At 38.1% G+C, this 25,562-nt stretch overlaps 1 protein-coding gene across 4 annotated transcripts in view; it reads right to left on the bottom strand.

Moving 5' to 3' along the window:
* nubpl (nucleotide binding protein-like) overlaps nt 1-25,562 on the bottom strand; it is a 59,506-nt gene that overhangs the window by 29,436 nt on the left and 4,508 nt on the right. For 2 of the 4 annotated variants that reach the window (XM_073040050.1, XM_073040049.1), the window contains exons 2-5: nt 25,312-25,477; nt 21,873-22,020; nt 21,075-21,109; nt 16,923-17,007 (exon numbers count right to left, since the gene is read on the bottom strand). In XM_073040050.1, the coding sequence (XP_072896151.1) occupies nt 16,923-17,007; nt 21,075-21,109; nt 21,873-22,020; nt 25,312-25,395 (352 nt within the window). In that variant the 5' untranslated portion in view covers nt 25,396-25,477. The remainder of the gene's footprint in view (nt 1-16,922; nt 17,008-21,074; nt 21,110-21,872; nt 22,021-25,311; nt 25,478-25,562) is intronic. The other 2 variants (XM_073040052.1, XM_073040051.1) reach the window with 1 other exon arrangement.

Consider the following 25,562-nt stretch of genomic DNA (forward strand, 5'->3'; position numbering starts at 1 on the left):
TTTGGCAAGTATCACAGCTTGTAAATGCTTTCTGTAGCCAGCTGAGAGTCTTTACAATTCTTGTTTGGGGGATTTTCACCCATTCTTCCTTGCAAAAGGCTTCTAGTTCTGTGAGATTCTTGGGCTGTCTTGAATGCACTGCTCTTCTGAGTTCTATCCACAGATCTTCGATGACGTTTAGGTCGGGGGACTGGGAGGGCCATGGCAAAACCTAGAGCTTGCTCCTCTTTTTCAATCTCTTTATTATTATTAATAATATTATGAACAAAATACAATTGATATATTAATAAAGGGATTACAAACATACAAATTCCCATTACACATGAAAGAATACATAAGCAATGATTACAGTATAAATGAGTTTTCCCAAAACATTGTCCATACAGTATATGTATGAACAAGGTAAATCTAGGTATTTCATAATATATGATATAAAAAAACAGAAAAAAGAAAAAAAAAGTTTGCAAAATTGACTAAACTACTAATCTAATAACTAATGAAGAAGAAAAAAGCAAAAAAAAGAAAGAAAAAAAAAGAAAAACTAAAAAGGAAAAAAAGGGCTGTTTATAATATCTCACAAGAATACATAATCATCAGTGGCGTCAACTCCGATCCTCTCAACATAAATAAGATTAAAGCTGGAAAATCCAATAAGCTTGGAACAGGGTCATATAACATCATATGAAAATATTGAATAAATGGTCTCCATATCTCTTCAAATTTAATAGAAGTATCGAATACACCACTTCTAATTTTTTCTAAATTTAAACATAACATAGTTTGAGAAAGCCAATGAAATACAGTGGGAGGATTAATTTCCTTCCAATTCAACAAAATAGATCTTCTAACCATCAAAGTGAGAAATGCAATCATTCGACAGGCAGAAGAAGATAAATGAAGTGAGTCCATCATTGGTAAACCAAAAATTGCAGTAATAGGATGGGGTTGTAAATCGATGTTCAATACCGCAGAGATAATATCAAAAATATCTTTCCAATATTTTTTCAAAAGCGGACATGACCAAAACATATGAGTTAAAGACGCGATTTCAAATTGACATCTATCACAAATAGGGTTTATATAAGAATAAAAATGAGTTAATTTATCCTTGGACATATGGGCCCTATGTACGACCTTAAATTGTATTAATGAATGTTTGGCACATATAGATGATGTATTAACTAATTGAAGAATTCTATCCCAATTCTCAATAGGAATAATAAGATTAAGCTCTCTTTCCCAATCATTTTTTGTCTTATAAAGGGGCTCTGAACGTATCTTCATAATTATATTATAAAGTTTTGATATAAGCCCTTTTTGAAAAGGGTTTAATTCGAACAAACTCTCCAAAATATCTGAAGAGACAAAATTTGGAAACGTAGGAAGTACCGTACTTAAAAAATGCCTAACCTGTAAATATCTAAAAAAATGAAATCTAGGCAAATTATATTTATTAGATAATTGCTCAAAAGACATAAAACAATTGTCCGAAAATAAATCAGAAAATCTTAGTAAACCCTTAGTTTTCCAAGCCAAAAAAGCTTGATCTATAATTGAAGGGTGGAAAAAACAATTAGATACAATAGGAATATTTAAAACGAATTGAGTCAACCCGAAAAATTTCCGAAATTGAAACCATATACGTAAGGTATATTTAACTATCGGGTTGTCAATTCGTTTCGGCAATTTAGAAAGAGCAAAAGGGAGAGAAGTCCCTAAAATAGAACCCAGAGCATAACCTGGTAGCGATTTAATTTCCAAACTCACCCAATGAGGGCCAAAAGAACCATCCCAGTCTTTCAACCAACATAACAAATATCTAATATTAACTGCCCAATAATAAAATCTGAAATTAGGTAATGTCAACCCACCTTCCTTCTTTGTCTTCTGTAAGTATATTTTACCTAACCTGGGATTTTTATTCTGCCATATATATATATGAGGAAATTTTTGAATCAACATTAGTAAAAAAAGATTTCGGAATAAAAATTGGTACCACTTGAAAAATATATAAAGACTTAGGTAAAATAACCATCTTAATAGCATTAATTCTACCTATCAGAGATAAAGATAATGGTGACCACTTAGTAAACAAGCCTTTAATCTGATCAATTAAGGGTAAAAAATTAAACCTAGGTTTTTTGTGATTTTAATCCCTAAGTAAATAAAAGAGTCATTAACTAATTTAAAAGGTAAATTTCCATAACTTGGGACCTGTCTATTCAAAGGAAACAATTCACTCTTATTAAGATTTAACTTATACCCAGAAAACTCACTAAATTGAGCCAACAATGATAGAACTGCTGGAATAGATTTCTCAGGGTTAGAAATGAATAATAATAAATCATCTGCATATAAAGATACCTTATGAATATCTGTCCCACGATTAATACCCGAACTATCCTGTGATTCTCTGATAGCAATTGCCAAAGGTTCTAAAGCAATGTTAAATAGTAATGGGCTAAGAGGACAACCTTGTCTAGTGCCCCGAAATAAACGAAAAATGGGAGATCTTTGATTATTAGTAAACACCGAGGCTACTGGAGTGTGATAAATCAGTTTAATCCAAGAAATGAATGTCCAAGAAATCCAAGAAATTAAACTTCTCCAACACATAAAATAAGTAAGGCCATTCAACTCTATCAAATGCTTTCTCCTCATCTAATGAAATAACACATTCTGAAGTGCTATGTGAAGGAGTATAAACAATATTTAGTAATCTCCTAACATTGAAAAAGAATAGCGATTTTTAATAAAACCGGTTTGATCTTCCGAAATAATTTGGGGTAATACCTTCTCCAGCCTGGAAGCCAGTAATTTGGAAAAGATCTTGGAGTCCACATTCAATAAAGATATTGGTCTATAGGACACACAGTCAGTCGGGTCTTTATCTTTCTTCAGTATTAAAGAAATGGAAGCTCTATAAAAAGATTGTGGCAAATTCCCCAATCTAATTGCTTCTTCAAAAACCCTGCATAACCAAGGAGAAAGAGTAGCGGAAAAACATTTTAAAAATTCTACTGTATACCCATCTGGACCTGGTGCTTTCCCAGAATTCATTGAGGAAATAACCCCTTTAATTTCTGCATCCGTAATCGGAGTATCTAATATTGAGAGATCATCTGATGATAATTTTGGAAAATTCAATTTCCCAAGAAAATCACACATGGTATTATGATCCTGAGGGAATTCAGATTGATACAGGGAGGTATAAAAGTCTTGAAATGACTTATTTATCTCATCATGGTTAACTGTCAAATCCCCATTCTGCTGACGAATCTTAGTGATTTGACGTTTAACCAAAACATTCTTCAACTGACTAGCTAACAGTTTACCCGATTTATCACTATGTATATAAAAATCAGATCTGGTTTTCATTAATTGATTTTCAATCGGAGATGTAAGTAATAAACTATGTTCCATTTGAAGTTCAACCCTTTGTTTGTAAAGCTCCTTACTAGGAGTGATCGAATATTTCTTGTCAATCTCTTTAATTTTATCAACCAATAAAAGAGTTTCCTTCTTAATGCGTTTTCTCAGACCAACAGAGTAAGAGATAATCTGTCCACGTATATACGCTTTAAAAGTGTCCCAAAGTGTTCCACAAGAAATATCATCCGTGGAATTAGTTGAAAAGAAGAAATCAATCTGCTCCTTTATAAATTTAATAAAGTCCGGATCTTGCAATAAGGTAGAGTCAAATCGCCATTGTCTAACATTAGAAGCTGTATCCATAAATTTAATAGAAAATTTTAATGGAGCATGGTCAGAGATAGCTATAATATCATAATTACAACCAATTACCGAAGGAATAAAACAAGAGTCAATAAAAAAATAATCAATTCTCGAATAGGAATGATAAACATGTGACAAAAAAGAAAACTCTTTGTCGTTAGGATGCCGAAATCTCCAAATATCAAAAATTCCATTATCAATCAAAAAGGAGTTAATACAAGTGGCCGACTTATTGGGTAAAGTCTGAATAGATATAGATTTGTCCGTCAAAGGATTTAAACAACAATTAAAGTCACCACCCATTATTAACTTATATTCATTTAGATTAGGTAAAGAAGTAAATAAGGACTTTAAAAAATCAGGACAATCCACATTTGGAGCATAAACATTAATCATAGCAACCTTTTTATTACAAAGTAAACCCGTAATTAACAAAAATCTACCATTCGGATCCGAAAGGATATCGTGTTGAACAAATGCAATAGAGGAGTCAATAAAAATTGAAACTCCCTTAACTTTGGCATTCGAATTCGAATGATACTGTTGACCCCGCCAAGACCTAAAAAAGCGATATTTGTCCTCCTTCCTCACATGAGTTTCTTGTACAAAAATGATATGAGCATTAAGTCTTTGGAATACTTTGAAAATCTTCTTTCGTTTAATCGGATGGTTTAAACCATTAGTATTCCAAGACACAAAATTAATGGTCTGAGCCATGCTTCTAAAGTCAACCCTTTGGTATAGAAAGGGTTAACCAAATTATAAACTCATGCACCCGGAAGAGGAACAAAAATAAAGAGCGGACCCGGAAGTGATGACATCGTAGACATATTTGTAGTTCAGAAACAGCCCAAATGAAAAAACTAAAACAAACTGGTTAAAGAAAAATAAAATTAGAAAACAGACCATCCCCCACCCCCACAAGAAAAAGAAAAAAAGCCAAAATATGGCTAGAAAAAGGAAAAAATGAGACTAATTCTACCCCCATATCAGCGGAAGACCACTCCTTATATAAAGGATATATATTAAAAAAAAACACCCCAACTTTAAAATGATAATCACTAAACTAAAAACCACGCTTCTTAATATACTTAGTTGTTAAAAAAAAAGAATATAATCACTAAAAGCTTATAAATCGGGTTATAACCCAAACAGATCAAGAAATATTTAAACTATGATAAGCGATGCATTATAGGAAGAAGACGAGAAAAGAAAAAATAATGCCATCTTAAACAAAACCAAGAATATTTTTCCAAAAAACCACCATCTTAATAAAAAAGAATTTCCCTTCGAAAGGTTAAAAATATACCTTCGAGGGAACAAAAATAATAGTCAAAAATATAGTATAATGGTTAAAGTGTATAAAACAGAGCGATTAATATAACGAAAACACACTTTAACTTAAATATAAAGTATAGGATAAACCTACACCAATAACCAGAGACTAACTCTGGTTTGAGGAATCGAAAACCATCTTACACGATCAGAATCACTCATTTATCAGAGATTAGTGTCTATGGCTGTAGGGAAGTTCTCTTCCAGATACTTTCTCGCTTCAGATGTAGAAAGGAAAACCTGGCGTGGAGCATTCGACGGAGAGATTCTAAGCTTCGCCGGGTATAAGAGCGCAGGTTTTAGATTTTTCTCATAACATTCAGACGTCAGAGGTTTAAAAAGAAGCCTTTTCTTCATAACTTCAGGACTAAAATCTTCAACCAAACGGAAGTGGTACTCTTGAAATTTAATCATTCCAGCCCGCCGAGCCACACGAATAAGTTGTTCTTTGTCGTGTACATAGTGAAACCGGACAATTATAACCGAGGGTTTAGCTGGAGCACTCGATGAACGACGCCAAATTCTATGTGCTCGATCAAGTAACGGGGGATTCTCTGGGAAAACCGACGGGAATGCATCTTTTAAAAGTTGAGCAAAATATTTCGAAGGATCGTCTTTTTCTACGCCGTCTGGGAAACCAAGTATACGTAGGTTCTGTCTTCTGGACCGATTCTCAAAGTCGACACTCTTGGCTTTAAGTGTTTCCACCAGTTTAATGGTCAAAATTAAATCCTGTTGCAATTTTTCAATTGTCAAATCTCGTTTCCGAGCTTCTTCTTGCAGAGATGCAATAAGAACTTACTGCTGGTTAATTACTGAATCCGTCTTAACCATATAATCTTGAAAGGCCTTTAAATCTTGTTTAAAAACTTGTTGTAGTTCATCAAATTTTTTATCCAAAACCTCCATAAACAGTTCATAAGTTAACTCAGTACGTTGCGGATGAGCTTGCTTCTTTCCATTACCGTTCGGGTTGCGCCCCGGTTCTCGTCCTTTAGATCTAAGAGCTATTTCTGTTTGCATATCTTCAAAAATTCACAATAAACTCTTAACGATAAGCCCAAGAAAATAGCAAGAATCTTTTGGTGTAGGTAAAAATAAGTTGGATAAGGGTGATCAAAGGTTAAAAAAAGTAAAGGTTATGGAGCGAATCTAAAACAGTACTCACTCCATGAGCGTCTCCCGCTAACTCCAGCTTGCACCTCTTGAGGTAGTCCATTGTGGATTTTGAGGTGTGTTTAGGATCATAATCCTGTTGTAGAAGTCATCCTCTTTTCATCTTCAGCTTTTTTTTAAAAACAGATGGTGTGATGTTTGTTTCCAGAATTTGCTGGTATTTAAATGAATTCATTCATCTCTCTACCAGTGAAATGTTCCCCATGCCACTGGTTGCAACACAAGCCCAAATGATCGATCCACCCCCGTGCTTAACAGTTGGGAGAGGTGTTCTTTTCATGAAGTTCTGCACCCCTTTTTCTTCAAACATTCCTTGCTCACTGCGGCCAATAAGTTCTATTTTAACTTCATTAGTCCACAGGACTTGTTTCCAAAATGCACCAGGTTTGTTTAGATGTTCCTTTGCAAACTTCTGACGCTGAATTTTGTGGTGAGGACAAAGGAAAGGTTTTCTTCTGATGACTCTTCCATCAAGGTCATATTTGTGCAGGTGTCGCTGCACAGTAGAATAGTGCACCACCACTCCAGAGTCTGCTAAATCTTCCTGAAGGTCTTTTGCAGTCAAACAGGGGTTTTGATTTGCCTTCCTAGCAATCCCATGAGCAGTTCTCTCAGTAAGTTTTCTTGGTCTTCCAGACCTCCACTGTTCCTGTCAACTACCATTTCTTAATTACATCATGAACTGAGGAAAAGGCCACCTGAAAATGCTTTGCTATCTTCTTATAGCCTTCTCCTGATTTGTGGGCATCACTTATTTTAACTTTCAGAGTGCTAGGCAGCTGCTTAGAGGAGCCCATGGCTGCTGATTGTTGGGACAAGGTTTGAGGAGTCAAGGTATTTATAAAGCTTTGAAATTTGCATCATCTGGCCTTTCCTAACAATGACTGTAAGCAAGCCATAGCTAACAAGCTAATTAGGTCTGAGACCTTGGTAAAAGTCATCTGAGAGCTCAAACCTCTTGAGGTGCCCAAACTTTTGCATGGTGCTCCTTCCCTTTTTTCAATCTAAAATTGTACAAAACAAAAATAATGACTAATCTTGCTTAAAATGTTGAAAAGAATGTTTCATCTTTAACTTCATGACTTTCGGAGATCAGTTCATCTTCTACTCATTAACTATTCATAGCAACAGAAATTTTGACCAGGGGTGCCCACACATTTGCATGCCACTGTATATTGAATAGATTTCCAAAAACGTGCAAAAACAGAAATACTGTATATGAAAAAAAGGTGAGGTAGTGTCCAAAGATTTAATGTCCATTTAGGAATCGGATGGCAGAGGGGAAGAAACTTTTTCTGAATCGCTGACCATGTGTCTTCAGGCTTCTGTACCTCCTTCTTGATGGTAACAGTGAGAAAAGGGCATGCCCTGGGTGCTGGAGGTCCTTAATAATGGACGCTGACTTTCTGAGACACCACTCCCTGAAGATGTCCTGGGTGCTTTGTAGGCTACTGCCCAAGATGGAGCTGACTAGATTTACAACCTTCTGCAGCTTCTTTCGGTGCTGTGCAGTAGCCCCTCCATACCAGACAGTGATATAGCCTGTCAGAAGGCTCTCCACGGTACAACTATAGAAGTTTTTGAGTATATTTGTTGACATGCCAAATCTCTTCAAAGTATAGCCGCTGTATTGCCTCCTTTATAACTACATTGATATGTTGGGACCAGATTAGATCCTCAGAGATCTTGACATCCAGGAACTTGAAGTTGATCACTCTCTCCACTTCTGATCCCACTATGAGGATTTGCATGTGTTCCTTCATCTTACCCTTCCTGAAGTCCACAATCAGCTCTTTCATCTTACTGACGTTGAGTGCCAGGGTGTTGCTGCAACATCATTCCACTAGTTGGCATGTCTCACTCCTGTATGCCCTCTTGTCACCACCTAAGATTCTACCAACTATGGTGTATCGTCAGCAAATTTATAGATGGTATTTTAGCTATGCCTAGCCACACAGTCATGTGTATATAGAGAGTAGAGCAGTGGGCGAAGCACACACCCCTGAAGTGCACCAGTGTTGATCGTCAGCGAGGAGGAGATGTTATACCAATCTGCACAGATTGTGGTCTTCCAGTTAGGAAGTCGAGGATCCATTTGCAGAGGGAAGTACAGAGGCCCAGGTTCTGCAACTTCTCAAATCAGGATTGTGGGAATGATGGTATCAAATGCTGAGCTACAGTCGATGAACAGCATCCTGACGTGTAGGTGGAGGAAAATACTTCTCCCTCACCTTGTAGTCAAGATACTCTAACTCAAATCATAAACAAAGCATAAAGTTGCTTTCAGACTACCTTTAAATATAGAGAAAAAGATATTCTCAGCACTATACACATCTGGGATCATCTTTCCAAATCTTTTATTTGAGTTCAATGCATTAATCTATAGAATTCAAATACAAAATTTGGTATGGTAGTTAAAGAGACATTGACTTTCAAGTGTTACGTACTCGTGACACGTGACAGTGGTACCTTTGTCACGTGACTGGGGTTGAAGCTATACTGGACTTGAGGTAATGGTCTTGTGATGGTGGAGTGACGTCATTTTCCCGCCAGTAGAGGTCATGTGACAGTTTTTTGTTTGGTTTTTTTTTGTTTTTTTTTACAGGGTATAAGAGGAGGACCCCACCCTGTGGGGAGGGGAAGTTCGTGGCTGGATTTGCCAAGCTGACTTCATGCCACTGCGTGATTTAATGTGATGACGCAGTTTAGTTGAAAAATGAAGTTTTATCTAATGCCTAAAGTTTAAAAGGTCATTGCCAGCAGTTTCTTTACTGTGGAGAGTGAAGATAAAAGTTCGGGAGTTAAAGATTGAGGAGAATCGAATTTCGACGGTGGAATGGGTTCGACCTTGTGTGATCCTCATTCGGAAGGATTTCGTTGACTGTTTTCGTGTTAATCTCTGCGGGATAGCAGGAGATTGAGGACAGTGTGGAAGGAAAGGTCAGTGCCTTTAAACCGTTACGTTTCATAAAATTTCTTCGTGGGAAGAGTTCGACGCCGGGGATCAAAGGAAAACAACGTGGAAGAGAATTTAAATCGCCTTAAAAAGTCTCTCCTTTTAAATGGACTGAGCATTTTGAACTTTTGGCAACATCGCTTTAAGAACTGTTTTTGCTGCATCGCTTTAAGAACTGTTTAAGCTGCCGCACAGCAGCTGATTTCCGGTTACGTTAGTGTTTGTTTACTTTTGGGGGGTTTGTTTTCAGTGTTTAATAAACGTGTTATTTGTTATAAAAACCCTTGCCTAACTCACATATAGTTATTGTTGCCTGAATACGTAACACAAGAAATGGCAATGAGTAAAATTATAGGAACTAAAAACTATACAAACAACAACATTCCCCTCAGGGCTATAATACAAGATAATTAAATATTTTATACTTGAAACCAAATATATAGCAACTACAGGTGTTTAAGGAAGTCATTTATCTAACTGACATGAGCATTGCAGGCATACGGTGGCATGCAAATGTTTAGGCACCCCTGGTAAAAATTTCTGTTACTGTGAATAGTTAAGTGAGTAGAACATGAATTGATCTCCAAAAGTCATAAAGTTAAAGATAAAACATTCTTTTCAACATTTTAAGCAAGATTAGTGTATTATTTTTGTTTTGTACACTTTTAGAGTGACAAAAAGGAAAGGAGCGCCATGCAAAAGTTTGGGCACCCCAAGAAATTTGAGCTCTCAGATAACTTTTACCAAGGTCTCAGACCTTAATTAGCTTGTTAGGGCTATTGCTTGTTCACAATCATCATTAGGAAAGGCCAGGTGATGCAAATTTCAAAGCTTTATAAATACCCTGACTTCTCAAACCTTGTCCCAACAATCAGTAGCCATATGCTCCTCCAAGCAGCTGCCTAGCACCCTGAAAATTAAAATAAATGATGCCCACAAAGCAGGAGAAGGCTACAAGAAGATAGCAAAGTGTTTTCAGGTAGCCTCAGTTCGTAATGTAATTAAGAAATGTCAGTTAACAGGAACAGCGGAGGTCAAGTTGAGGTCTGGAAGACCAAGAAAACTTTCCGAGAGAACTGCTTGTAGGATTGCTAGAAAGGCAAATCAAAACCCCCGTTTGACGGCAAAAGACCTTCAGGAAGATTTAGCAGACTCTGGAGTGGTGGTGCACTGTTCTACTGTGCAACGACACCTGCACAAATATGATCTTCAAGGAAAAGTCATCAGAAGAAAACCTTTCCTGCGTCCTCACCACAAAATACAGTGTCAGAAGTTTACAAAGGAACATCTAACCAAGCCTGATGCATTTTGGAAACAAGTCCTGTGGACTGTTGAAGTTAAAATAGAACTTTTTGGCCGCAGTGAGTAAAGGTATGTTTGGAGAAAAAAGGGTGCAGAATTTCATGAAAAGAACATGTCTGCAACTGTTAAGCATAGGGGTGGATCGATCATGCTTTGGGCTTGTGTTGCAGCCAGTGGGATGGGGAACATTTCACTGGTAGAGGGAAGAATGAATTCAATTAAATACCAGCAAATTCTAGAAGCAAACATCACACTGTCTGTTTTTTAAAAAAAGCTGAAGAGAAAAGAGGATGGCTTCTACAACAGGATAATGTTCCTAAACACCTCAAAATCTACAACAGACTACCTCAAGAGGAGCAAGCTCTGGATTTTGCCATGGCCCTTCCAGTCCCCCGACCTAAACGTCATCGAAGATCTGTGGATAGAACTCAGAAGAGCAGTGCATGCAAGACAGCCCAAGAATCTCACAGAACTAGAAGCCTTTTGCAAGGAAGAATGGGTGAAAATCCCCCAAACAAGAATTGTAAAGACTCTCAGCTGGCTACAGAAAGCGTTTACAAGCTGTGATACTTGCCAAAGAGGGTGCTACTAAGTACTGACCATGCAGGGTGCCCAAACTTTTGCTTTGGGCCCTTTTCCCTTTTTGTTATTTTGGAACTGTAAAAGATGGATATAAAAAATTCATCTTGCTTAAAATATTAAAGAAATGTGTCATCTTTAACTTTATGCCTTTTGGAAATCAGGTCATCTTTTACTCACTTAGTTATTCACTGTAACAGAAATTTTGACCAGGGGTGCCCAAACTTTTGTATGCCACTGTATGGCCTTGCCTAGTTATCCTCAAAAGATAATGACAAGCCATTTTCGTATTGTGAAAATACAAAGATAGTGATAGATGAAAGATTTTGGCCAAGGAAAGAATGTTCTCCTGTTTAATTTGGGGAGATGTGTGACTTCAAGTGAAATGTGCCCATCACACTCCTGGAATTACTTGCAGGTAAAGGGTTAATGACATCAGTAGATAAGTACTTTACCACAGGTAATTAATTCATGTTTTGACCTAGTCTTGTGTTATACATAAACAAATTAAAATTCTGGTCAGTGATGATGCACACATGTAGTTCTCCTCCCACTGCTCCCTCCCTGCCCATTGCTTTCCATGTACTTCAGATTTATGACACAAGGACTCCTGGATTTCATTCAGTTACCTACAAACTTGATGTCAATGGCCAATTCTTACACCAATGTTATCTCTGGAATTCAGATCATTGATCATTTCTAAAAAGTTGTATAATACATTGGTGAGATATAATTTGGAGTACTTGTACAGAAAAGATGTAAAAAAAAAGGTTGAAAGCGTACTGAGAAAATTTACCAGGATGTTGCTGGGTCTGGAGGACCCGAGATGATTGGAAAGATTGGATAGGTTAAGACTTTATCCCTTGGAACGTAGAAGATCAGCAGGAGATTTGGTAGAGGTATACAAAATTTTGAGGGGTATAGATAGAGTAAATGCAAGCAGGTTTTTTCCACTGGGGTTGGGTGGTACTACAATTGGAGGTCATGAGTTAAGGGTGAAAGGTGAAAAGTTTAAAGGGAACATGAGAAGAAACTCCTTCACTCAGAGGGTCATGAAATTGCAACATATAAGAGAAGTCTGGATAAGACCATAAGACCGAGGAGTAAAATTTGGCCATTTGGCCCATTGAGTCTGCTCCGCCATTCAGTCATGGCTGATCCTTTCATTCCCTTCCTCAGCCTCACTCCCTGGCCTTCTCCCCGTAACCTTTGATGGCCATGTCCAAACACGAACTTATCAAGCTCTGCCTTAAATACACCCAATGACCTGGCCTCCACCACAGCCTGTGGTAATAAATTCCACAAATTCATCACCCTCCGGCTAAATAAATTTCTCCACATCTTTGTTTTAAATGAATATCCTCTATCCTGAGGCTGTGCCCTCTTGTCCTAGACACTTCCACCATGGGAAACATCCTTTCCACATTTACTTTGTCTAGGCCTTTCAACATTCGAAAGGTTTCAATGAGATTCCCGCCATCCTTCTAAATTCCAGTGAGTACAAACCCAAAGTTATCATATGGTCCTCGTATACTCATCTCTTCATTCCTGGAATCATCCTTGTGAACCTCCTCTGAAACCTCTCCAATGTCAGCACATCTTTTCTTAGATGAGGAGCCCAGACCTGTTCGCAATACTTAAGGTGAGGCCTCGCCAGTGCCTTATAAAGCCTCAGCATCGCATCCCTGCTCTTATATTCAAGACCTCTTGAAATGAATGCTAACATTGCATTTGCCTTCATCACCACTGACTCCACCTGCAAGTTAACCTTTAGGGCATTCTGCACAAAGACTCCCAAGTCCCTTTGCTTCTCAGATTTTTGGATTTTCTCTCTGTCAGAAAATAGTCTGCACATTTATTCCTTCTACCAAAGCGCATGACCATAAATTTTCCAATAGGATAGGTAGGTACATGGATGGTAGGGGTATGGATGGTTATGGTCCTGGTGCAGATTGATGGGAATAGGTAGTTTAAATGGCTCAGCAAGGACTAGACAGGCTGAATGGTCCGATTCTGTCCTTTACTTTTCTGACTCTACAACCAGCCTTTTGAGGTCAGAAACAGAATGGTCGTGGAGTGGCATAAATAAATTGTTATCTTCAATTTTTTTGGTGATGGGTGACAGTCTATTAGTAAACTGGCAAATTGGAATTGCTCTCATTGTTTTGGGCAGCAATGAGCTTGATAGTTTACTGCATGGTTGAACAGATGCCATTGCAGCTGTGTTTTTTTTTGAGCAACAGTGAGCTTGATAGTTTACTGCATGGCTGAACAGATGCCACTGCAGCTCTGTTGGAATAATGTGCCAGAGTCACAGCTTCTTGAGGTTTTGGGAATTCAGTTGAGCCCAAAGATGTAACAACATCAAATGTGCTCAGTGCTTTATAGGATTGCATGTAGATTAAATTGGTTGAAGGCTTTCATACTTGCACCAGGGTCCTCAATCAAATATTATGGTCTATCATGTGACACCTGAAGCTAAAAGCTGTTTGAACTTTTCATTCTTGTCATTAGCATAATGGCAGGCTATCATCAGTGAAAGAGACATTCCAAAGCTGCCTTTGTATGCAATTGACTGAATGTCTTAGGATAGCCTAGTATTAACTTCATTGTTTAAAATGTCCAAAGCTCTTCCACCTTACCACTGTGATGCCATGTCTGTCACTGGACACAAATCAAAGAAGACAGTGCTGGCAAGACATGGTGATGCTTTGCAGGCAACAAGCAAAACTAATTATTCTATTAATTACACTTTTTCTGGACTACTATTACTGCAATATGCACCCTGTAATTTCCCTTTGGAAGTTGTACTTTTGAACCGTCTGTACGACCTGGTGTTTTTGTGGTATCCTGAAGGATTCAGCGAACTGAACTCTCAAAAATGTAGGCACAACTGCAACAGCCACTGCTGGAGTGGACCAAGCCAGATCGAAGCAGCGGGGCCTAGGCCAGACAGCGTAAAATGAACCTAGGTTTAGCTGTTTTAAGTGCCAAGCCAGATTATAAAGATCAAGCATTGAGGCAGTGGGACAAAATGGTCACTACTCGATAAGGCTTTACTTGCCTTGGAACTGGCTCTGCAGGTATGGCCTGCAACCATCAGTATTCGCCTAATCACTTTGGCCTAATCAGGCTCCTGAACCAGCTTCAGCACTGAACTGGCTCAGTGCCTGTGGTCTCACTCTCAAGGACTCTGCGGTTTACATTCAGTGTGTTATTTGTTTACTTTTTAATTGTTTGCACGATTTGTTCTTTTTTTCTGCGCACATTAGGTGTTTGACAGTCTTTGTTTTTTTAAAATGGACTCTATTACATTTCTTTGTTAGTGGCTGTCAGCAAGGAGACAAATTCCAAGGTTGTATATGGTATACAATGTTCCTTTTCCTTTTCGTGCCTTGTGGCACATCAGGTAGCATTTGTGCTGTTTCTGTGGCATTTTACTGTTTTTTTAAAATGAGGTCCAGTTGCCAGCTCAACGCTCAACCCAGCACAAATGGAAAGTGTGCAAGGCCAGATTCAAACTCAGAATATGGTACACATTCTTTGATGATAGATGTATTTTGAACTTCTTGAACATTGATGGGATAGGATGCAATAAACAACAGCAGTATGAGAATATGGGGAGTTGATTGATAGGTCTGGTTCATTGATCATAGGTGTATCAGACTAGTGCTTCTCTAGTTTGAGGGACTGCATCCTTACTTTGGCATAATCCCTAGAACCATAGAACACTACGGCACAGTACAGGCCCTTCAGCCCTCCATGTTGTGCCGACCCATATAATCCTTAAAGTACTAAACCCACACTACCCCATAACCCTCCATTTTTCTTTCATCCATGTACCTGTCCAACAGGCTCTTAAATACCCCTAATGTTTTAGCCTCCATCACCATCCCTAGCAAGTCATTCCAGGCACTCACAACCCTCTGTGTAAAAAAAAAACAAACAAAAAAAAAACAACAATAACAACTTACCCCTGATGTCTCTCCTAAACTTTCCTCCCTTAATTTTATACATGTGCTCTCTGGTGTTTGCTATTGGTGCCCTGGGAAACAGGTACTGACTATCCACCCTATCTATGCCTCTCATAATCTTGTAGACCTCTATCAAGTCCCCTCTCATTCTTCTACGCTCCAAAGAGAAAAGTCCCAGCTCTGCTAACCTTGCCTCATAAGACTTGTTTTCCAATCCAGGCAACATCCTGGTAAATCTCCTCTGCACCCTCTCCATAGCTTCCACATCCTTCCTATAATGAGGTGACCAGAATTGAACACAATACTCTAAGTGCGGTCTCACCAGAGATTTGTAGAGTTGCAACATGACCTCTCTACTCTTGAACTCAATCCCCCTGTTAATGAAACCTAGCAACCCATAGGCCTTCTTAACTACCCTATCAACTTGTGCAGCAGCGACCTTGAGGGACGTATGGATTTGAACCCCAAGATCCCTTTGTTCATCCACACTCTTAAGTAACTGACCATTAATCCTGTACTCAGTCTTCTGGTTTGTCCTTCCAAAATGCATCACCTCACACTTGTCCTGATTGAATTCCATCTGCCATTTTTCTGCCCAACTCTGCAGCCTGTCTATATCCTCTTGTAACCTTCGACCACCTACAGCTCCATCCACAACTCCTCCAATCTTCGTGTCATCCGCAAACTTACTCACCCATCCTTCCACCTCTACATCCAGGTCACTTATAAAAATCACAAATAGCAGGGGTCCCAGGACAGATCCCTGCGGCACTCCACTAGTCACCAACCTCCAGGCAGAATACTTTCCTTCCACAACTACCCTCTGCTTTCTTCCTTTAAGCCAATTTTTTATCCAAACAACCAAAGTTCCACTTATCCCATGCCTCATGACTTTCTGGACGAGTCTCTCGTGAGGGACCTTGTCAAATGTCTTGCTGAGTCCATGTAGACCACATCTACTGCCCTACCCTCAATTTCTTTTGTTACCTCTTCAAAAAACCCAATCAGGCTCGTGAGGCACGATCTTCCCTTCACAAAGCCATGTTGACTATTACAAAGGAGCAAAGAAACTAAGCAGGAACATGCAATTTATCCCTTTCAATACAATCAAGGATAATCCTATAAACACAATGCTTTTGACATCTTGTGCCCAGAAATATATTCCTCCTCCTTAAATATATTTAGCAACATATTCTCCACAGCTGTCTTCAAAATTGACATTTCCTCAATGATATTTTGATTGTGAAACTGATTAGAGTGAAAGTCAACACAATGCTATCTTAGTAACAGAAATCTGTTTCTCAAAGCATCTAAACAACCAGAAAATTGTTACAAAATTTAAAGGAAAATAAAGCAATTCCAAAGCATTAAGAATGTCTCCTTAATCAAATTATGCAGATAAAACTGAACAATTTTACCCCTCTCCTTGCCAAACTCCTATTAGCTAGCTATTCCAGTTTTGAAGAACTGCCATGATACATGCCTCGGTTCCTAGCCAAATATTACCACTTACTTAAATATTTCAGTCATGTCCAAACAAATTCAGCATTGTGCATTCCAAAAAGTATTAAAAATTATGTCTATTCAGGGTTATATTACCCTTAGGAATACCCTTATTTAGACAATATAATAAACCAAATTAATTCTTCTTTTCCTTCATTACTTAAGTTTTCTTAACACAAATCCTTTCAAAGATTAAATACAAAATTTAAACAGACACAAAAGGGAATTCAAATATAAGCATAGCATTTGAATATACTAAATGATCATAATACATTTTAACAATATTGTTTACTGATCTTATGGTACAATACAGAATTTCACATTACGTGTAGAATTTTTAAATGAACATTTATGAAACTTACTGTCTGTTAAAGCCGGATTTCCTTTCAGATTCATCATACGTGGAATAGATGGACCATGCACATCTGCATCTAGCAATCCCACATGCTTAAAGATAAAAAAAAGATACTAAATTGCTGTAATAATTCAGGTTTACATTCTTTAATATATTCAGTGTTATTGCCAATGCAACCAAGAGCAGTTTTACAACAAAATGGTTGATTCCTCAATAGTAAAGTCAAGTCACATTTTATTGTCATTTTGACCACAACTGCTGGTACAGTGCACAGTAAAAATGAGACGTTTTTCAGGACCATGGTGCTACATGAACAATACAAAAACTACACTGAACTACGTAAACCAACACAAAAACTACACTAGCCTACAGACCTACCCAGGTCTGTACAACACATCATGCAATAAAACAGTTCTATCAACAATATGCTTGATTCTCATGGCATCATGTTCATATTGTAACCTTTGTATCTTTTTATCAGTATTTATTATTTCTGAATGCTTCTCTTTGTAGGGTTTCCAATTTGTTCTTTTTTTGTTTTTTCTCATCTCATGCAAATTCCCATACTTAGATCACTTATTATTCTTGTCCTTTCCAAAAAGAAATTGATAAGGCTGTAGCAGTGAAAACAGATCCTAATCACTACGGTTTAGCAACATTATGACCACTTAGCGCTAATATCTTCTAATTGTTTTCTTTTTTTGTAAAAATTATGTATAATTTATGTTTAATTTTTGTTTTATTGTAAATGTGTCTGTGATGCTACTGTAAATGTTTTTCATTGCACCTGTATAAACCTGGTGCATACAATAACAAAGCTCAACATTGACTTTATTAAGCATTAATTTCAATGAAGCGTTATACTGTAGAAGACCTTATGAAAATCCAAAAGAGCACAGGATGTAGCATGCAATGCCATAAATAAAAGGAAGAATAGTAAATGGACTTGTTTGGCTAAATGCGCAATAGTAATGCAAACATAATATTATCTTCAAATTTTTAGCAAAATCTACTGATATAAAAAAAACCTCTGTTCAAATACACTGTAGTACCACTTGCACCTTGTGCAAAGCATGTCAGAATGTCCAAAGCATGTCCAGCATGTCAGAAAAACATTGTAAAAAGCAAAAAAATAAAATTCTATGTTTTAACATAAACCATTAAACATATAGCAAGATGGTTTTGCTGTGAAACATTTCAAAAATTATTGTCAACATTTCCTCGCAGATTAATTAGGCCAAATGTTAATTAAACTGCAGCTTTTCATGCAGTGAGTGTTCAGAATCACAAAATCTGATTAAATAATCTTCTAGAAAACTAGAGCTCTGTAGAATTATTACAAAAGCATTTATGTATTTATCAGCTTAAGCATCATCTTCATTAAATATTACAACACAAAATATTATTCATTCTTTTCAGATGCAAAAATTCTGCTTTCATAATTAGCCAATACTGGTTTGGATTCTGCTGTCAATAGCAAAGTGGTGACACAAGCAGATGTTTACATCATGATGTGAGGTAATCAGTCAAAATAATATAATCCCTTCTGCAGGAATCTAGGAGCCTCGTGAATAGGACAAATGACCACTCCACAACCACTTTTGAAGAATTCTTAATGTGGCAAAACAATGTAAAGCAGAAGGTACATATTAGATATGCTATTTAACAGAAAAATCATGAAGACAAAAAAAAGAGGAAGAAAACTGGGACTGGCAGACCAAAAGAGACAAGTTAAAAAATCTAAGTCATATCAAAATAAAAATCTGTCAATATAAAGAAATGAGAGACCACGCATAGAATTAAATTTGTGTAAGAGATTTGTAATAATTAAGACTAATTAAGCAAATAAACGTGTAATCATTCTTTAAAATAATGGTTCTTTAAACTACAGGCTTAGGGTATGGTGGGTCACAGTGTTTACTGGAGGATGGAGATGGGTTAATTCTGCTCTAAAACATTCATACTCAATGTCACTGAACTGTTGCCACCTTGGCACTTCCATCACCTGCTTGTAGCTGGCAATGTTCTTTGCAAGTTAGATTATTCTGGTGACATTATTGCTGCAACAGGGGAGAGTGACCATTGGGTGGGAAATAACTTCACCCTGGGGAAGATTATAATTGTAGAGAGCAGGGGGTTGAGTTGGAGGGTTAAAAGGAGGTTGTGAGAAAGTGTGATGGGGAACACAGTGTGCACAATATGCACCAAAAATAAAAATCACTGCATGTTCACAGTTTCAATCTCCCTCCCACAGTAATCAACCACAATTACCAGATACTTCAAGGATGTGCTCTTACATATCAATATACAGTGCCTCTAAAAAGTATTCACCCCCTTGGAAGTTTTCATGTTTTATTGTTTTATAACATTGAATCACAGTGGATTTAATTTGGCTTTCTTGACACTGATCAACAGAACAAGACTCTTTCATGTCAAAGCAAAAACAGATCTCAGAGTGATCTAAATCAATTGCAAACATAAAACACAAAATAACTGATTGTGTAAATATTCACCCCCCCCCTCCCCACCAATAAGATAGACCAAATCATCACTGGTCCAGACAATTGATTTTAGAAGTCACATAAGAGGTTAAATAAAAATCTGGTTTTGGAGGCCTGTGTGCAGTCAAGATATTTCAACTGATTGTGGTGAAAATACTCCAACTGCTGATGAGTCAGTATCCTGGCAAAAAAACCCCAGAGTACTTCAAGTAACTCCACGAAAAGGTTATTGAAAAGCATAAGTCAGAAGATGGATACAAGAAAATTCCCAAGTCACTGAATATCCATTAGAGTACAGTTAAGTCAATCAACAAGAAACAGAGAAAATATCGCACAGCTGTAAATCTGTCTAGAGCAGGCAGTCCTCAAAAACTAAGTGACCATGCAACAAGGGCACTAGTGAGGGAGGCCACCAAGAGACCCATGACAGCTCTGGAGGAGTTACAAGATTCAGTGGCCGAGATGGGTGAAACTGCACGTACAACAACTGTTGCCTGGATGCTCCACCAGTCACAGCTTTATGGAAAAGTGGCAAAGAGAAAGCCACTGTTTTCCAGCAAGACAATGGCCCCAAGCATAAAGCCAAACCTACACAGGAATGGCTTAAAACAACAAAGTTAATGTCCTGGGGTGACGAAGTCAGAGTCCAGACCTCTATCCAATTGAGAATCTGTGGCTGGACTTGAAAAGAGCTGTTCACTCATGGTCCCCATGCAATCTGATAGAACTTGAGCAGTTTTGTAAAGAATGGGGAAAAATAGCAGTATCAAGATGTGCAAAGCTGATAGAGACCTATCCACACAGACTCAAGGCTGTAATTGCTGCAAAAGGTGCATCTACTAAATACTGACTTGAAGGGAGTGAATACTTATGCAATCAATTATTTTGTGTTTTATATCTCCAATTAATTTAGTTTACTTCGTAGAGATCTGTTTTCACTTTGACACGAAAGAGTACTTTTCTGTTGATCAGTGTCAAAAAATCCAAATTAAATCCACTGTGATTCAATGTTGTAAAACAATAAAACATGAAGTGAAAATGTCTGGGGGGGGGGGGGTTGAATACTTTTTAAATAGGCAATGTACATTTGTTTTATGCCTCAGATTTAAATTATTCATAAATATGGTCATTAGCCCTTGACCAGATGTATAGAGGGGAAAAAACACCTGATTTACAGATAATCTGGTGAGAAAGGAGAGAGGGATATGCTGAACTCTAAAACTGATACATGATGAAAGATCTTGATACTTTTTGAGAATGGAAGAGTGGACATGACCTCATATTTAACTTCACTGTGGTTAATATTTCTTAGTGCTTCAGGGAGATGTCTATAACTACATCAGGGAAAAGCTATCCTTAGTTAAAAGTCAATCTTTACTGTTCTCTGTAAACAGACTAATCATGGTTCACCATCTTCTCAAGTTCTGCATAATATTTGAAAATGACAGGTGTTATCAGTCCTGCAAATAATTTTTTGCTGTGACAAATTATTAATACTGAATACATTAGTGTTATTGCTAACCTCATTTTCCCATTAAGGACTGCACAAATAGAAATTGCTTTAAAATTTATTTACAATACGAGCAATTTTACACAAATATTTCATCTTACACAATGCCTCAAAATAAATTATACATTCCAAAAGGAAATATACCTACCGATTCGAAGGTTGCTAATCCCAAAGCCAAATTCACTGAAATTTAGATAAATTTTTATTAGTATTTTATACCATACTTGTATATCAGAATTTCAAAACCAACTGAGCAGCTTGAGAATTTCCAGTTGGCAAATAATAAGTATTCTCCGCATCTCCACAATTCATTTCCATTTAAGAGGAAAAGAAAAATTTCAAGGCGATAGATCTCAGAAGTCTCTTTACTATATTACGTTTCCCCTTTTGCAAGTGATTACAGAGAAACGGAGCATCCACGTGGATGTGTTTGTAAAGAAGTAGTCTAACAAGGACTGTGCCGCAATTCAATGTATTTCTATTATAATACAACAAAACCCTTTATATCTGGAATAATGAAAGCATAGTTCTGCTTGCGTTCAATTTGCTGACCTTTGGAATGGTGGCAGATTTTGAGCTGTATTAAAAGATCTGTTCATCAAACCAATGGAAACACTGACTTCATTTATACTAACAGCTTTAAACTGTTGACATTTACTGAAGTGCTTCAGGTACTTTTGTAAAACTATTTGTAAAATTAACTGATATGAATTTTTGAGTTTTGTTGTTTTATTTCTAACTCCATGGGATGTTACATTGGCATAGCTTTAAGAATAAACACAAGGCAATAATTCATTTTTATTTTATGATTCAAATACAGAATTGTTTACTATCATTCCCAAATTTTTCAAGACTAGATCCACAGCAAAAAGAATGCCATTCCCCAAAAAATTTTGGAAGCCTTATATTGTAAAATGAAGCAGTTAACATTTAGAAAACTATATACCTGCAGTAGTTGATTTTCCAACACCTCCTTTACCAGAAGCTACAACAATAACATGTTTCACTCCAGGAATTGCTTTTTGCTTTGGGAGTCCCCGAGCCATCAGTCGTTTTTGCCTCTCCTGTACTGATTCTGTACTGGATCCTGAAGACTTAAAACAATAATACACACAAGTAAGTGAAAGTAAAAACAAAAGCACACTACCAGTGAACTTGGAAAAATAACAGCAAAAACAATGCTGGAAATACTCAATAGGTTACTCAGCATCTTGTTCCCTTTAAGGTGTGATCGTGTGCACGCGCACACATCTTTTGCTACTAGCACACAAAGGAATTTAATCTGCACACCAAAGGTTGTCACTCTCTATCTCGTTAGCATGTTAAGTATGTTTCACGATTGTATACAATCACATTTCCTTTTCTGTTTCTGATGTGGATGGTGTTTACAACGTGGAGTTTGCGATGATCTGTCTGCAGACTTTAGAACTGGCTTATTTATACTGTTTTTTATTGAAGAAATTATTGATTCATTATTTCAAATTCCAAAGAAGCAAAGGGACATGAAGTACAAAAGAATTGCTAGTTCATTTAAAGCGGAATGGCTTAATGAAACAGTAGAAACTGCTACACCGAAAACTCATGAGGTCACGAACGTACAATACAGAAACTGGAGTCACCTGCATGTATTGCTGCGATGTAAAAGTTGCTGGAGAATTTGCAAGTGGGAAGTACTGGAGTGACAGTTCTTCACGACAGTATTTTGCTTACTGTTAAAATGAATACCTCTATATACAAAATTCAGTGCACAAATGTCACCAGGCAAAAAAATTGCACACAAGATTTTTGCTCACATTGGTCACTACAAATTAGAGGAGACATTAGTCAGGATTTGTGGAGAAATATACATTCATGATTAGAACTTTGCAAGCTCTGATGAAATATCAAATACAAGAGATTTCACAGATGAAAACCCAGGGTAAAAACACAAAATGCTGGAGGAACTCATCAGGTCAGGTACCAGTGATGAAAATGAATCAACAGTTGACATTTCAGGGCAAGTCCCTTCACCAGGACTGGAAAGGAAGAGAGAAGCTTGAATAAGATGGTGGGGAAAGGGAAGAAGGTGACAGGTTAAGCCAGGTGGCTGGGGGAAAGGAAGATGATGTGAGAACTGGTGGGAGGTGATAGGTGGAAAAGGTGATCAGACAAAGATGAAGAATCTGATAGGAGGGGAGAGTGGACAATGGGAAGGAGGAGGGCACCAGGGGAAGATGATAAGCAAGTGAGGAGAAGTAAGGAGGGAGCCAGAATGGGGGATGGAAGAAGAGGAAAGCAGAGAAGGAAAAATTACAAGTTAGAGAAATTGATGTTCATGCCATCAGCTTGGAGCATACCCAGACATAATATAAGGTCTTGCTCCTCCAACCGGAGAGTGGCCTCATTGTGGCAGTGGATGTTACTTACCTGAAATGGCAGATTGTTCCAAATTTTCCTGACCTCCTTTACCTAGACTTGTTTCATGTAGAAACTATAATAATCTGGAATGCATAGCAATCCTGAGTACAGTATTTGAAAGGGCCAATAACACTACAACTGCGCTAATGCTTGCAGCAACTGGTGACCCTGTGATGTCCGTCTCAGAGGCCAACATCAGAACATCTTTCGAGAGGGTGAACCTTGATGCAAGGCATCAGTCCTCAGTGGTGTACCTGATAAGGCACTGAAACCCTGTGCCAACCATCTGAGAGGACTGTTTAAGGACATCTTCAATCTCTCACTGCCGCAGTCAGCAGTTACCACATGCTTTAAAAGGGCAACAATCATACCAGTGCCAAAGAAGAGCAGGGTGAGTTGCCTCAACAACTATCGCCCTGTTACACTCACATCTACTGTGATAAAGTGCTTTGAGAGGTTGGTCATGGCCGGAATCAACTCCTGCCTCAGTAAGAATCTGGATCTGCTGCAATTTGCCTATCGCTACAGTAGGTGTACAGCAAATGCAATCTCACTGGCTCTCCACTCAGCCTTCGAGCACTTGAAAAATAGCTAAACCAGGCTGCTGTTCGTTACTTACAGCTTAACCCTTAAAACCATCATGCCTTTAGTACAACTCAACAAGCTCCAAAACCTAGGCTTCTGTACCTCCCTTTGCAAATGGATCCCTGACTTCCGCATTAAGAGATCACAGTCAGAGCAGATCAGAAATAACATCTCCTCCTCGCTGATGACCAACTCAAGGATTTGTGCTTAGCCTACTGCTATACTCTCATTACACTCAATTGTGTGGCTAGGAACAGCTCAAATACCATCTATAAATTTGCCAGTGACACAACTATTGTTGGCAGAATTTCAGATGATGACAAGGAGGCACAGAGTGAGATAGACCAGTCAGTTGGGTGGTGTCACAGCAACAAACCTTGCACTCAACATCAGTAACACCAAGAAATTGATTGTAGACTTCAGGAAGGGGAAGTTGAGGGAATGTACACCAGTCCTCATTGATCAGCAGTAGAAAGAGTAATCAGTTTCAAGTTCCTGGGTGTCAACATCTCTGAAGATCTATCCTGGACCCAGCATATTGATGCAATTCAGTTCAAAGTACATTAATATGAAAATATGTATACTTTATAGAACTTTGAGATTTATACTCTTACAGGCAGCCATGAAACAAAGGACCCCTACAGAACTCATTAAAAACAAAGGAAGACCTTTGAATACCCAATGTGCAGAGAGCAAAAAAAACCCAAATCATGCAAACAATAAAGTAAGCAAAAAGCATTCAGAACTGAAGTTCACAATGCCGGGCATCACTGAAGCCAATTCAGAAGTCCACAGATGCCGATTCAGCCTTGGTCCAGCAGTGTCAAGTGAACCCCACAAAGCAGTGAGTCAAACCACCCCATCTCTTGCCTCTGACCTCAAATGTTTCAGTCTGCCCAGGTGCTTAAATCATTCAAACCTCAGGTCATTCCTCGCCCTCAGGCTTGGGCTCAGTTGCCTTGATGAGGCCAGTACCCAAACTTCCTAAATTGGCTCAGGTCCTATCGAACAAACCTTGGGCCTTTCCATGCCTCAGCTCTGCTGCATTGAATTGCCTCCAATTCCGCTCCAGCCCAGACATACTGCATCTTTTCTGCCCCAGCAAGACACCAGTCACACCACAAAAATACTAGATCATACAGGCAATTCCGCTCAACTCTGACAGGAAAGCCACAGGCCACTGTCTGCAGTGATCATTAACTGGAAAAAGTGTGAACAACAAGGTATTTAGTTGCTTTTTTTGTTTCATCGGCCACCGGCAAGTTGTCATCCAAACCAGTAAGTAGCACCATCTTACAAAGAAGGCATGACCGTGGCTATATTTCATCAGGAGGTTGAGGAAACTTGGTCTAACACCAAAAACACACAGATTTCTACAGATGTCGAATGGAGAGTATTCTCACCGGTTGCATCACCATCTGGCACAGAGAGGTCACAGCACAGGATCGGAAAAAGCTGCCGAAAATGACAAACTCAGCCAACTCCATTATGGGCACTGGCCACCATCATTATGGTTCCCCATCATTCAAGATGTGTCCTCTTCTCATTGCGAGGTGGTGGTACAGGAGCCTGAAGACACACGCAACACTTTAGAAATAGCTTCTTCCCTACCGCCATCAGATTTCTGAATGGACAACAAACCCATGTACATTAT

This window comes from Hemitrygon akajei, chromosome 3, assembly GCF_048418815.1.
Source record: "Hemitrygon akajei chromosome 3, sHemAka1.3, whole genome shotgun sequence".
Taxonomy (NCBI): Eukaryota; Metazoa; Chordata; class Chondrichthyes; order Myliobatiformes; family Dasyatidae; genus Hemitrygon; species Hemitrygon akajei.